The sequence below is a fragment of the Pseudopodoces humilis genome, chromosome 6 (genome assembly GCF_049639895.1).
Source record: "Pseudopodoces humilis isolate 2021_Gansu_Grassland_sample_001 chromosome 6, ASM4963989v1, whole genome shotgun sequence".
NCBI classification, from domain to species: domain Eukaryota; kingdom Metazoa; phylum Chordata; class Aves; order Passeriformes; family Paridae; genus Pseudopodoces; species Pseudopodoces humilis.
In genome coordinates, this window is record NC_142205.1 from 68,422,073 (window position 1) to 68,437,072 (window position 15,000).

The window sequence follows — 15,000 nt, forward strand, 5'->3', positions numbered from 1 at the left end:
CCAAAAAATGTAGGTTTTGTAAAGTGTCTACAGATGGTAAGTCTCAAAAAACTTGTATTTCCAGGGTCCTCTTAATTCTAATTGGAATCTGGATCTTACAAACAACAAACAATCCCTTGCCAGTATGTACAAAATAATTCCCACATGTTTCACCTTTTAGTATCAAGTGGATTTATTTTCCATCAAACCTGTAATGGGGAAACACAAATAGCAGCCTAGCAAAGACTTGCCACATAAGAGAAATGGATTATTGACCAAAAAGAATGTTGTTTCACATTCTGAAATGAAGTAGTATTTTGAAAGCAGAGTGATCTATGTGCTGTAGTGAAGAACTGTCGAACTCTGGCTTCTCTCTCTTTCTCCATTGACCCCAGCTGCGGGGTTTTATTGCAGATAGAGCCAAAAGAAATAAAATGATTGAAACAACTGAGACTTAAACCATGATTTGTTATGTGATCAGACGCATAGAGTCCCATAAGGCAGCGCTGTCAGTATGGGATCCACTATTGCCTATCTGTCATGGAAATGTATTGAACAGAGCCAGAGCACCTTTGGCACAGGTTTGGTAGGTTGTCATTTCTCACTCAGCTGATACAGTTTCTCACACAGGTCCTGGCACTGCTCCGAGCTCCTCCGTGTCTCCCGGGCATCGGGCGGCATTCCAGGGCCCGCAAGTGCTGCCCCCAGCCCAGCAGCAGATGGGTTTGCCACCTGCACCACAGCTGCCTCCTCCACCAGCAAATAGTGTTAATGGCCTTTGTACTCAGCCAGCATTGCCTCCTGTGGCCAGGCAGGGTGGAATTCCTGGCCCTGTCCCTCCAAATCCTAACTTGCAACACCTTCCGGGACAGCCTCCAGGGCCTGGATATCATCCTCAGCAAGGTAGGGAAGGATGTTTGTTATGTGATTGAAAACAAAGTGTGCGGGCATAATCACAGGTGGAGCTGTGTCCATTCGTGGCTCAATCTTCAGCTGACCGGGAAAAATGGAATAGGAATTCCCTTTCAGTAGAAGGAAAAGATGAGCATTGGCAGGCAGTACACTTGAGACAGGCTTTGCTTTTGCTCACAAGTTAAGCACTCTGTCGAGACTGTAACAAGAAAAAGGAGATTAATTTGGATCAGAAACAGAATTAGTGGTTAGTAACTGGTGAAGGCACAAGATACTACAGGAAGAGGCTTTTCTTACTCTCTGTAAAGGTATAGGCTGCTTTCTGTCTTGTAGTACTGTCATAAGCAGCTTTCCAGAATGTGTTGCTATAGCAATAATGGATTGTAACTGAATACAAAAAGCCAGCTAATGATATCAGTTTGCATTGACTGATGTTATTGAACAGATTCAGACTCACTGATGTAATGGCCTGGTGTGAGGAGCTGCGGTAATCTCTACTAACCATCCTACTTGACACAAGCCTGAAAACTTTGGAGCAAAATTTGTCACATCTAGTGTTGTTCTTACTTTTTAAAAACACAAACTAAAGCCAAACTGAGCCACAGAAATCCATTTATTTTAGTTGCTGAAAACAGAGGGGAAGGAGGTGTTGCACTTAACTGAGTAAGAATTGCATGGCAGATGTTGATGATAAGCATTCATAATGGAACTTAAATACTTGAAATGAATTGTCATTTTTAACTCTGCAGCAAACTATGGTCCTCAGATGGCAGCACCTCAGCTGTCGTATCCTGGTGCTTTTCCTGGCGGTCCAGCACAGCTCGCAGGCCCACCACAGAAGAAGCTTGATCCTGATTCTATTCCAAGCCCAGTAAGTAACATGGCTCTAGTTTTTTATAAATACAACTTTCTGCTGCATTTAAGAGAAAGGAATGACAGTGCTAATGTTGTGTTCATTTTAGCTGGTGAGGTTTTTCATAACATACATTGGCACTTCCATGGCTTGGTTCTCAACATATATTCTAGTTCTTGCAGTTTCTAATTATTGCAATTTTGTACTCTGTGGTGTCAGTTTTGGATCAATTAGTGCATGAAATTAGTTAGAGTACTGAAGATGCTTTTTAACTTTATCTAGCATGGGACACTCATACGTGAGTATGTCCCAAATACTGTATAGGGAATAGTTCACTGGGAATTCTTGACAGGATTATTAGTGAGACAGTGACCAGTACTGAAGAACTGCTTGTGTTCACTGCAGCTTATCGCCTTTCCTTTTCACTCTGAAAAGTTTGAAGGCTTGAACTTAGTAACATACCAGAGTAGGATTTGTACCCAGTACAGGTACAGGAACTCTGGAAGTGCAGTCCTGGCAATGCTGAGAAGCTGAGAAACTCTCAAAAGCCACTTTGCCTTTTGATTTCAAGAGTTTCTCAGGCAACTAGAATTATTTGTCTGAGCCATCCTTCCAGTTGCTCCAGCCTTGTAAAGATGTCAGTAGCCTGGAATATACCTGATGGTTAAGCTTTATGCAGGCTGAAGAAGCTCAGCTGTTGAACATGCACTGATGGGACAGTGTCTGTTCTTAGAATGGTCCTAGAGAAAACAAGGTTATGGTTGCATACATCTTTCTGAAATGAAGTAGTACTTCTGAAATGAAGTAGAAAGGGCTGGTCAGGCACAGGCAGCATTTAACTTCTTTACTGGAAACAGCTGATGGAAATAAAAAGCAATAGTGTGCTAAACTCACAGGGAAAGTGCTCTGCTGCCCACACTTAGGAGAGGTTCTGGCAATCATCTGAACAGGTCAGAAGGTCCTCAGAGAGTCAGAGTTCTTGAAGCCTCTTCAACCTAGAACTACTTTTAAAAAAATGTTTTCATCACCGCATAGCAGGCTAGTCTGGGTGAAGGAATCTTACACTTCTTGCTGAGGCAGGTTTGGTGTACAGGGAAAACATTTTGCAAAAGCCTCACACTGTCTAGTATGAAACGCTCTTGCTTCTTAAAGCAAGGGTATCCTTTTGTCCTTCTACAAAAGATTTATTTTACCCAGTGGTGAATTTGATGCAAACCCCCCTGTAAGTTTGGGAAAGCACTTGTTGATAATCCCTTAGGTGTTAATGTAACAACTGCAATTGCCTTGTTAAAAGCAATTTTTAACTGGAAAGCATTGTGTAAAAAAACCCTTGAATCAAGTGTCTGTAAAAATAACAAATGCCCCTAAGTCAGTCATTCCTGATGTTTCAGTGCAATGCTTTTTACATTAGAGGGATAAAATGATCTCGTCTAATTTAAAAAAAGGGGCAGGGGGAGAAGGAGGTCTGGCATGAAAACATGGGCTGATGTCTTGTTTCAATTATGCACACAGCATAAACAGCCTTGACTACAAGAGCCATGTTAAAATAGGTTAAAAGGTTTGTTTAAGCCTTGCAGAGAGGATCAGAACGAATGTTTAAAAGAAACATGATCTGGGTTAATGTCTGTGAAGGACAAAAAGCTAATTCAGAATGAGGAATAAGTATGACCGTGTGTCTTTTTGTTGTTATATTTACATTATATAATTATAGCAGTGTTGCCAGATAAATTTACTTCTTATCTGTAGCCATTGTTGATTTATATTTCTCATACATATGTTAGAGGTTGATATGTACCCTGACAACATCTATGAAAACTCGCATCTGGACTTTGTCACCAATTATTTCCAAGAACAAGGATATATTTAGGTCAGTTAGCTGCAGAATACCGTGGCACATTGATCCTTTGCAGAGCTGAGTCTCAGAGTGCTTTGCTTTCTTCAGCCAGTGGACCTTTTTAGAGCGAAACCTTTTTCCTTCTAATGCCAGAGTTAGCTATAAGTATACAAGCCAAGGAGGCAGGGAAAAGTAATCAAGCAGAAGATCTAACAAGCTCTCTGAGGAATGTCTTGTATATTTAAATTGCGGTGCAAAAAAACTTTATTGATAAAAAAAGGTACAGGCCCCGGACTGTTTTCAGTGTGTTAGGAAATACCTCTGGGACATTGATCAGTAGACTCCATGCAACTAATTTAGTTTTTCTTCTCTGTTTGCTTTCCAACAGAGGCTTCTGAAGTTCCCTAGCTATTATTAGAAGTTCATGTGCAGTGTAAAGACAAAGTTCCATGAGGTACCTGCAGCAGTGGCAAAGCCAGTTTCAGAAATCCCCTGTCTTGTTCCCCTTGCCTCCCACAGCTGTTTGGCTGCACTCTAAACCAGGTTGCTGAGGGAAGAGGAGGAATGATGGTATCCTCTCAGTGATTTGATTTCTGGTGTGGAACAAAATACAGCTTTGTATGACTTTAGTTCATAGTTATATCATGGAAAGTGTCAGACCTGATGAGTGAGGGATCTTGCAGAAGTAACAGGGAGCAGTGTATGGGAAAGGAATTTGGGCAGCAAAGTCAGCTGCATGAACATTTCATGCACATTATATTGTAAATTGTTATAAACTAGGCTTCAACCAGAGTCTTACTTAGTGTAGATCTTAGCCTGTTCATGAGGGTAGCTGAATGCATGACTTTGCTTCCTCATACTGTTCTTGCTTCTTCACCAGATTCAAGTAATCGAGAACGATAAGGCTGCCAGGGGAGGGCAGGTCTACGCCACAAACACAAGAGGACAGGTTCCTCCCCTCGTCACCACCAACTGTGTGATCCAGGACCAAGGTAGCTGTCTTTGTTACTGCTTTGGGAGTCTTTCTAGGGGAAATTGAATATAATTAATTAAAACAAAGACTAAATTCCCGAATTTGTCATCTGAAAATGATGGTATTTGCTCTAAATTGGACAGGAAATTGCAAACTTCCTTTGAACAGAAAAAGAAACGGGTGGAGGAGGGAAGCGGGAGTTGAATTTTTACACCTTGGCTTAACACCTTCTCTACTCTTCCTGCCCTTGCAAAGAATATGAGTAGTTGAGACAACTTTCCTTTTTAACTTAAAATTTTTGAAGGTGTTACATTTCAAGTTGAAAATCCTTTTTGGGTTATTCTGGAAGTTTAAAAGATGGACATTAGAAGAAGCAGTAAGACTAGACTAGCACTGTACCTTTTAAGATATTAATTTCTATTCAAGTGATAGGGCAGTGTGCAAGCTGTCTAGTTGATGTATGCTAGCCAAAGGAGAAATTTATCTGCCTTTGCTTCTGCCTGGAGCCTGGAAGTACAGTCTTCCACATGCTGCTCTTGACAGCAGGCTCAAAATTTTAATACAGGTTAAACTGATGGTATTATTCAGCCCAGCAGTAATTTATCAATGCTGAGATAAACTATATAAAATGTACTAAGTGTATAAAAAAAACACACCAAGATTTTTTGGCATTGTCTGAGAATGGGATAATGCTGTTCTGATGATCCAAGAAATTCCTTGCAAGAAACTGAGCAGAGCTGCAGTTTGTTGGTTACAAGGAGAGCATCAGGAAGTTGATTCCTGAACTCCTTTCAGTGCTCTTGTCTGCAGCACTCAGTAATTTCTCTTGGAGGGACCTGAGCTGAGTATCCTCTTGGAGATGTGGTGGTGACTTCTGCACCCTGTATTTTGCAATACAGGTGAGCATGGTGATGTTAAGGTAAAGAATGTTTTCTGAATCAGAGCTAGCTCATTAGAGCAGTCTTAACAGTAGGGATCAGTCTGCCTCTTTCCTTTATGTACAATGTTGATGTGTCCACTGGGATATCGTCCATATTTTCTTCCAGGATCCTAGATCTGGGCTGTTTCAAAGTAATCTCTACGGAGATTCTTCTTGCAAGTAATTGTTGGCTTATTCTTGTTACGTTTGAATCTCTGCTTTAAACTCAGGGAGAAAAGATTTAACCAGAGGGAGGGGCAGTGGGCTGGAATATAAAGGGAAAGATGGGCAGAAGCCTGCATGGGAGGAAAAGCAAGCACGTATTTAGTGCGGCACTTGTTGCTTTGCGTTGTTGTGATTTTTCTGCTCTGTGCTGGGGAGGGCAGGTTCCTTCTGCCAAACTTTGATTGTGCTCTGTTGCATTTTGCAGGCCATGCCAGCCCCCGTTACATCCGCTGTACGACCTACTGCTTCCCAGTGACCTCAGACATGGCCAAGCAGGCCCGCATCCCCCTGGCAGCTGTCATCCAGCCCTTTGCTGCTGTTCCACCAAACGAGGTAGGGCGTTCTGAGTATCGCTCCTCTGGGCTTCCGGCTCCTAGTTACTGCAGACTTGTTCTTCTGTGATTGGGTTGGCAGGGATGGTGTTTTATCTTGGGCTGAAGACTGAGGTGTGCTTGGGTCATGGTGTAACTTCAAAGGACAAAAGTTGTCATTTGGAAAAGGTACAGGAGTGATGACTCCCCTGGATTTCTGGTGTTTTCCCAAGTGCCTCTAGTTTATGCCAGCTTTGTCAGTTGCTTACTCTGCTGGATCTCTGTAGTTTTAGGCAAAAGCATTAAAAGAGGATGACCACAAACTGTATGAAGTTAATTTTAATATGTGGAGAATTAGATTTGAAGAAAGACATTCTTCCACTGAGGTCTTTACAAAATAATTTAATTGCACAACAGACCAAGACGATAATTGGGTTTTCTACATGGATGAGCTGAGTCACAGAAAGAAGACAAATGTAACCAACCATTTTTGACTGTCATTTGAAGGTGCTAACCTTTGCTGACATAACCATCTCTAGTGACCCTCCGTATTCAAAACATATCCCTAGTTCTTCTGCAGATTTTTTTGCAGTATTCTCTGCTCTTAAAACAATTACCCAGGTTTCCTGGCACCCCCAGAGGATTGTATCAGTGGCAGGGATAAATCCATTTTTTCAAGTGCAGCATTTAGCTATATCATCTGAGGGATTATCTTGCTTGGTCTTCATCTGCTGTGTCCTCCATTGCTTCTAAATTCTTCAGCTTCTAAATTCTGCGAGGTCTGCAGAATGCATTTCCTTTTCATGTCCTACATTGATTTACTCCAGAGTGCTGTGTCATGGGAAAGAAGCAGGGATTTCATCAAAGTTGTAGTATGTGATTGTGTCTTCAAAAACTCCTCATAAACTGCCCACAGAGGAAAGCCTAATTAAAATTGCTAAGACATTCAGTGCTTGGTTTTGCAGTCTGATTTTTCTTGAACTTTGTTTTATTGCTTATAAATTCTTAGTATTTTTTTTTTTAAATATATGTTGGAAAAAAGCAGATGTTGCTCTTTATCAGGATGGATAACTTCCAACCCAGCAGACCTCTGTAGTTTGAAATGAGAGTATTATTTTAGCAGAGTAGATTGTAGTTATCTTCTCTGTGGTCCATAGGGAAACAGTATGTATTGCTGATGGCTCTGCAGATACAAAGTCTCACCATTTGTCTGCTAGACAGCAACTTTGGGTTTCATTCCAGTTCTTGAGGGAAGTGTGCACACTTGGCTTGTTGCCCCCCTGCATTTTCTCCTGGGTGAAACTCCTGCTGTTGCTTCTCCACCCCTTCACTTTATCAGCCAACCTTTGCTCTTTACCACCCTTGATCCCAGTTTCTGTGCCCAGGTGGCACTTCCAAAATGCACTTGGCATTTTGGCTCTTTATCTGTGCATCTTGCACTCAGAGTCTGCCTCTAGTCCTTTATGTTTCCCACACATGGCTTCCTTGTCTCTAGCATTGTGTTTGGACAGGGTGATCAATGAGTTGCTAAAATCTAAATCTCTTCTACATAAATTTGCAGTATGTCCAAACATTTGGGTTCGGCCAAGTTCAGGGGGGTTTTCCTGGGGTTGGCAAGAAGATGTTCTTGGTGACCCACCCGTTGTGAAGTGTTTGCACTCTTGAGCTGTTGGAAAGGTCAGTGGGGCTCATTAATCTGTAAAGAGCAATGTGTTTTTCTCTAGCCTGTCTTTTGGAGAAGCCTGAAAAATGACTTTTCAAAATTGGCAAAAGCCCAGCGTGGAAAATTTTAGTCAGAACAATTATAGCTTGGTAAAATTGTAAGAACTAAGGAGATAGTGTTAGAGTGGGAAGAGCTGGGCAGTCTTAGCTGAGGCAGTTTTTCCATGGCTTGCCTGTGCCCTTTGTCTTCACTGCTGCTGCCAAAATAAGATCGTACTCTTAAGATTTCCTAATAAAAATGGTCTTCCATATGGGATTTATAACTCCTTTAATTTTGAAAAGCCACTTAATTTGAAAGAACTGGGCTTTTTATAGAGGTAAAATACATTCAGGGGCTTATATGTGTTTCTGAACTTCCTAGTATGGTATGTTCTGCCTGAAAGTGGTGACTGCAAGGCACAGCAAGTTTTGTTTCACTCTATTTTAGAGACAGTGCCTTTTAACAGTGTCTACAGGTGATGCTCATCACCTGCTATTGGGTTATTAAAGTGAAAATCTGTCTAATTTCTTTATTTCTTGATAAACAGCATGTTATCCATAATAACTGCAGAAAAAATTAGTTAAGAAAGAAGAGAAATAGCTAAATCTTCCAGCAGTGGCAGAATTAGGTATGTATAGAAAGGGAGAGCCCAGTTGTAGAGACTTTACTCTCTTTCTTAATTGAACACAGTCACCCTGTGGGTGGATGAATTGGAAATGTAATGGATTTATTTTTTTTTAGAAAATAAACTTTCATTTGCCTTCATGGGGGCAGTAACTCAACTGGAAATTGAGTTCTGGGTATTTGCTTCCTTTGACTGAGGATACAAGAAGAGATGGAGATAAAAGATTCTGGGAGCTTTCAACTATAAGGTTTAGATCTGGTGAGTTCACAGTGTTCTCATACTTTCAGCTGGAAAGTTTTCCAAAGGGGAAAAGGTAATTTGGGATTTCAGAAAGTCTGAAAGGCAGATTTAAGTTCATTATTCACTGTGGGTTCTTTTTGGCCAAGTGGAATGTCTACACGGAGGGGGCTGTTGTCCTGCCTCCAAAAGTGAAGTGGGAATATTAACAGGCAAAGTCAGGTTTAATTTTTTTTAAAATTTATTTTAGCTAACATCTGAGAAGAAGTTGTCAGGAACAAAAAATTGTCAAAAAATTGAACAGGGGTGTCTTTTGAAGAGGTTTACACCAGATATCTCCATTTCTAGTAAACAATAGGATATGAATTATCTCTGTAGGAGAAAATAAGAACAGAAATTGAAATCATAACATTGGTAGATAAGGATGGTAAATGAAAGGATCTCATGCATGTCTTTGGATGAGTGGAATGTGTTTCAAGTGAACCCCCAAACAGAGTTTGCCCCTGCAGTGAGAAAGAAAAAAATGAAAAATGTAACCTGGTAGAGCTGCACAATGAAAGTGTTGTAGAGAAGCCATAATTAAAATTGAGATAGTAGCTGGTCACACTGAGGAGAAGGTCACAAATGAGGCTTTACTTCAGAAATGTTAAATTACACATGGGAGCAAATTTAATGCGTAGGTGGAAACCAGTGGGTGAAGATGGTTTTAGGGTTGTGTTTGATACCCCAGGGAAGGTGAGGTAGCAGCACTTGGCTTGCAGGCACTGAGACTCAGAAGGGCAAGTGAAAGGGATTTAGTCAGAAAAGCCCTCAAGCTACAAGTTAGTGGGGGAAAATCCGTGGAGGGCGCACAGTCTTTTAGAGGTTGCTACAAAAAACCTGCAGCCAATCTAGAAAATCATAAACCAGTGAACTTTGCCTGTGCACTGCTTATCATTGGAAACAAAAGCTGTTAAAACATTCATGCCTTCCCTCCTCTGCCAATGTCTTAAATGCACTACAAATTTCACAGTTTTATCTTTCCAGGTCCATATTTATTATTTCTCAAACATAACAGTTCATTTTCACGCTCCTGATTTGGATGATCTATGGAAAGTATTTGTTTGTTATAGATGGAGAGTACGGTATCATTGTTTGACAGAACTTATTTTTAGTCCACCAGTGCTTTAGCAACAGTCTATAAAAATAAACGAGCTCTCACAGTTATCATGCTAGACCAAGCCCTACATGAATTTGTTTTGGAGATGGATTCATGTTTCCAGAGCCTAAATAAACCATGTGATCTTGATTTAGCATTAATGCTACTTGCTATCAAAAGTTAAAGTTAGTTAAAAGAGTATTTCATGTTGTAAAATCCAATATAAACAATTCTAGTAGTCATCTATATCTTTATATATTTAAATATCTAAATTGCTGCCTTCTTTGCTCCTTAGTAGTTTTGTGTCATTGTTCTCTACCGTGTTCTTTCCTATTTATTTAAATTTATTGGCTTTTAGAGATATCTATTGGTAGGAATCTAATATTTTGCTTCCATTTTCTCCTCAGTTCATTAACTAGTTAAGAGAATGGAATTGCTTCTCAGAAATGCTGGTGTTCATGAGCTAAAAGCCATTTTACCTTTTCAGAATAGTGAAATTTGATGAGGCCCAGTGTGGCTGAGCTGTTTGGAAAGCTGTGATTTTTACAGGGATGAGAGTACAGGTTCCTAGCTGGGGTTATAAGGTTGGCAGCAGCTAAAAATCAAGTGAGGTGGATAACTAAAAACATGATCCAATGTTGCCAGTGGAGTTTTTGTTTTAGGGAAGTCCTCATGCTCCTCCAATCTACTTTGGACTCCGTGGGACCCAGGTTCTGTTGTCCCTGATTTACAGCTAGTGAGCAGGGCAGGCAGGCTGTGGCTGTAGTTTGAAGCTGATGTTTTGATAGACACACACATTCATTAGCACTTCTGTGCTTGTGCAGAGCTTTGATTTGAGGAGAATGAAGAATGTTTAGTCTGCAAGATGAAATTATTCCAACTGAACATCCAGCTGAGGGCTCCTTTGTATTAGGAATGCATTAATAAGCTGGCTATGAAGAAGAGAGGTGCTTGCTAATAATACCTAGCCACTGTAAAAAGCCATCATTTGGGTTTTACCCTTTCATTTCTGTCTTTTATTTGGTTACTTTTTCACAGGAGGCTATTACTGCATAAAGCTTGGCGAATTTAAGAGCTTTTAACAAGGGATTCTGTTGAAGGGTCCTTCCCTCAAAAGGGTTACATTATATCAACTAGGTCATGCTTATCTGCATGGTGGCTGACTTGACAGAAATCAGGACATCTCTCTCTCATGACATCCCTCCACAAGAGCAGAGTTGGACAGTAAAATTGTCCATAATGCTAGCATTATCTTAAATGCTTTTAAGGAAATTGTTGAAGAACAGGTTCTGGAAGAGCTGCTGTTTACACTTCTATCCTGCTGTCTGTATGGATTATTTTGTGTTCTTGTGTCTGGATGTCCAAGATCTAGCAGGGAACGATTTTGTCAACATCTTTGAGTTGCTGTGTTTGTTTTAAAATGTAGTGGGAGTAGAAGCCCTGTATATGTGATGTTCGTTAATACATGTCGCTGTATAGTGTGCTGGTGTGAGCCTAAACATACATTTTCCAGGCTTTAAAATAAAACCATTTCCAGTGCATCCTTGTTGGTGCTCACATTTAGGAGAGAACTAAGACTTTGGGCTCATAGTTTTGAGTCTGCTTGGAGCAAAGCAATCTTCGTTGCTCTGTCAAAGCGGTTTTATTTTAATTTTTTTTAGCTAATTAGTGGCAGGTTAATGTTTGGGGGTTTTGCTAGGCTCCTCTGAGGTGCCATACTCTGCCATTCACGGTGTGGAGAGCCCAGAACTCCCAAGCATCTGCAGGTGCTTCACCCAGAAAGTGTCACACCACTCTGGAGGTCAGTGCCTGTAAGCTTGGTTTCACAATGCCTAATTTAGAGGTGCATAAATCCTGTATTAGATGAGGCTTTCTTTATGGAGTATGCCCTGTGCTAGTCTGCACTTGGTAGTAAATCATTTGGAATTGGATTGCTTCCCAAAACTTCATCATCAAGGAGAAAGTTTTTTGTTAGCCTGAACTTTGTTAGCCTTAACTGCACTCTGTAACTAGAATGAGCATTCAGAGGCAGGTTTAGCAATGACTTTTGCAGCAGAGCTGCTTCTAACTGGAGCAAATTTTCTCATTTACTTTCTTCTGTTGTTTTGTTTTTAGTGTACATTGAAAAGTAGTCCTAAAATGTACCCTTTATTTTAAAATACTTCTGTTGGTATGTTGGTCCCTGCACCACTGTTATTACGGTAAGGATGTAATTCTGATAGAGATGAAGACAGTGAGTTGAAAATATGACATTTATATAATCTTACATTGTAATCAGAGTTCCTGACTGATTTTATACAAATTTGAAACTAAGACGGAGAAAAAGCCTTTGTGAGGATGTTGTAATTAGTTTCTGCTAAGTCAGAGACTGTGACTGTCCTTCAGAATTGTAATGGCAGAAGAAAAATTTAATGTAAGCAAGAGCACATATAAAAGGGAAATAAAAAGTAATAGTTAAATTTGTTTAATTGACTGGCCAGTAATACTGATAATTTGTTTAGCTAAAAAAATGACACTCAAGTTAAAAATCACTTGGGCTATTGGTCTGTCACTTGAAAATTTCAGAGTCAGAACACACTGGTGTTGAGTAAGTTCCAGAGCACAGGTTTGCATTTTGCTTTTTAAACTGGAGTTCTTCTTGCATATTTTATTTATCTATACATATTATGCAATGTTGTATTTTGGATGCCACCATGTGAAGTGTGTTATTACGTGGAAGCTGTGTGTGTGCTAAGTAGAGACACAGATCATCTCCTCAGCAGAGGAGGTCTGTGTCCTTCACAGGATTGCTTTCCTCATGTCATGGTCTAAGCCCAGGCAGTTCACTCCCCACCAGTGGGATCAGGGAGAGAATGGGAAGGGAAAAAGCTGGAACACTCATGCCTTGAGACAAAGATTAATAGGGAAAGCAAAAGCCACACATGCCAGTAAATCAAATCAAGGAATTAGTTCACACTTCCCATGGGCACCCAGGTGTTCAGCCATTCCCAGGAGAGCAGGGCCCCAGCACAGTAATGGTACCTTGGGAAGACAAACATCATCACTGCAAGTGTCCCCATTCCTTGTTCTTCGCCCCATTTTACATACTGACCACAAGGCCGTAGGTCTGGGGTATCCCTGTGCTCAGCTGGGGTCAGCTCCTCAGTCTCCTCCCAGTGTGGAAGGCTGGAAGGGCCTTGGCCCTGAGTGAGCCCTGCTCAGCAAGGACAGAAACATGTCTATGTTATCATCCTTGTGCTCAGCACATATCCAAAACACAGCCCCATTCCAGGCACTGTGAGGAAAACTAACTGTACCCCAGGCCAAAGCAGCACACTGCCATATCTCAGTTCCACACAGCTGTGACATTCAGCTGTGCTAATAAAAGAGAGGAGGGTGGTTGTAAGTCACATACAAATATTATTAATGTTTGAAGGTTCTGGGGTCTGCTTGGAGCATCCCAGCTATTGTAGTAGCAAAAGTATTCATGAAAGAGAGACTCAGATTGGGAACATTGTGACCTGATGTGGTATTTGTGAAGTAACAGTTAGTTTTACTATTGACCTTCAAAACTACCGTCCTAGAAAGGACTTGACTTTTATAAAGGGCATGAAACTCATCCTGAATGTCCTTGCTACAGAGGTGAAGCTGTTCAGTGCTGCTTTTTGTTCACATAGCAAAAATTCTCCTTGTACTTTCTTAGTTCTCCTGTGGCAATTGGCTAGCTCTAGCTGGCTTGGGAATGCAGCATGATGCTTTAACTATGCCCAGTTCTTAGTGATTTCAAATTAATTAGCCTTGGAGGTATGTTCACTAATAAATATTGTCCAGGAAAGGCTGCACATAAGCAGAATGATTCTTTCCATCTCTAATTAAAATACTCATAAACATTTCTATGCTTTTTTTTCTAATTAAAGTTTCTTTCTTTGATATATTTGTCTGTGCAAAAGTAGGAACCCAATGGTTCCTGTTGTGAAAGTTCTCAGGAATGCAAACATGAGTAGTCAATTTAAAAAGTCAGAGTCATGCCATCTAACAAAAGAGAAACAGCTCTGAGGTTTTGAGGAGGGAAACCTTCCACTCGTTGGATTTTCATGCATGATCAGCAATTGCTTTTCTCTCTTATGCTAATAAAATACATTATGTATGTGGACACACATCTGCCTGTCCACCTATATATGTGTGTGTATAAAAAGGAAAAATTCCCAACGTCTAATTGGTCCCTAAAGTTACTGATAGTCCAGCAGACCAAAATGGATCTGAAATCCAACGTGGGGTTTGGCTTTTGTTTGTTGCTGTGAGGATGTGAATAACATTGTTCTGGTACAGAATTTCATCTAGGTAAGTGTTGCTTCAGAGGTCACTATAGCACATTTAGATTCATGTATAAACTGAAATAGTTGTTCTCTAAACCTAGAGCTGCATGTTCCATGAGCACTTTGGAGTGTTGCTTTATTGCCTCTCCTAAGGATATAGAAATGGACACAGCTTTGTTTGCATTAAACGGTCTTGGACTTTTTAAAACAGAATTGATGTCCAAGTAATCCATTATCTTTGTATTTTACAGGCTGTGCCTGTGTTTTAAGCTGGTGTTGGGTTCATCACTTATTTAGCTATCTTAAAACCTGAAAGGATGAACTTACCTTGATAAATCATACAGCACCATACAGTAAGAGACTGGGCCTGTCTAGAAATCAGTATTCAATGCCCAGCTTCAGTCTGATATTTTGAAGATCCTTTAGAACTCCCCTGCAGTGATTTGCAGAAAAACAGAAGTCATACCTCAATGTGAGGTGTCTTTAAGAGTTCCGTTTGGTTTTGTAAAGTAAGCCAGAGAGAGATCATATCGCTGGAAATCCAACTCCAATTTTAGTATGAAAGTCTTATGACCAGTAAATCTAATCCCTTTTAATTACTACTTACCATTTCTGTAGAGAACTTTTTGAACCTTTCCTGATTTACTTTTCTGTGGTTTTACAGCTAGTGTAACAGTCTTGCCTAAGAGTCTCAGACAAGGACTGCAGTGCTGCTCCACCTGTGATACTGATGGAGTGGGAAGTGGAGCTGTGGATTGGTACAGCCCTGAACCTCAGCCCTGGCATGTGCTTATCACCCTCAGGGGTGCTAACAGCAGGAGCAGTGCTGTCCTAGGGCAGTCTTGTCTGGCCCTTGTTCTTCCCTTGGGTTTGTGCCTCTGCAGCAGCTCCCACTCCTGCTGGGTTGTGTGGACTGGGCTGAGGCAGGTCTGGTCTGAGACCTGATGGGTTTCAAGTGCTAACATTGTGGAAGTGTGTTGTGCAGCACCATTTCTCG

The 15,000-nt window shown here is 40.8% G+C and overlaps 1 protein-coding gene across 2 annotated transcripts in view; it reads left to right on the forward strand.

The window, feature by feature from the left end:
- The window catches only part of SEC24D (SEC24 homolog D, COPII component), a 41,938-nt gene that overhangs the window by 6,588 nt on the left and 20,350 nt on the right, over positions 1 to 15,000 (forward strand). For both annotated transcript variants that reach the window (XM_014261688.2, XM_014261689.2), the window contains exons 5-8: positions 610 to 882; positions 1,641 to 1,762; positions 4,459 to 4,570; positions 5,901 to 6,028. In XM_014261688.2, the coding sequence (XP_014117163.2) occupies positions 610 to 882; positions 1,641 to 1,762; positions 4,459 to 4,570; positions 5,901 to 6,028 (635 nt within the window). The remainder of the gene's footprint in view (positions 1 to 609; positions 883 to 1,640; positions 1,763 to 4,458; positions 4,571 to 5,900; positions 6,029 to 15,000) is intronic.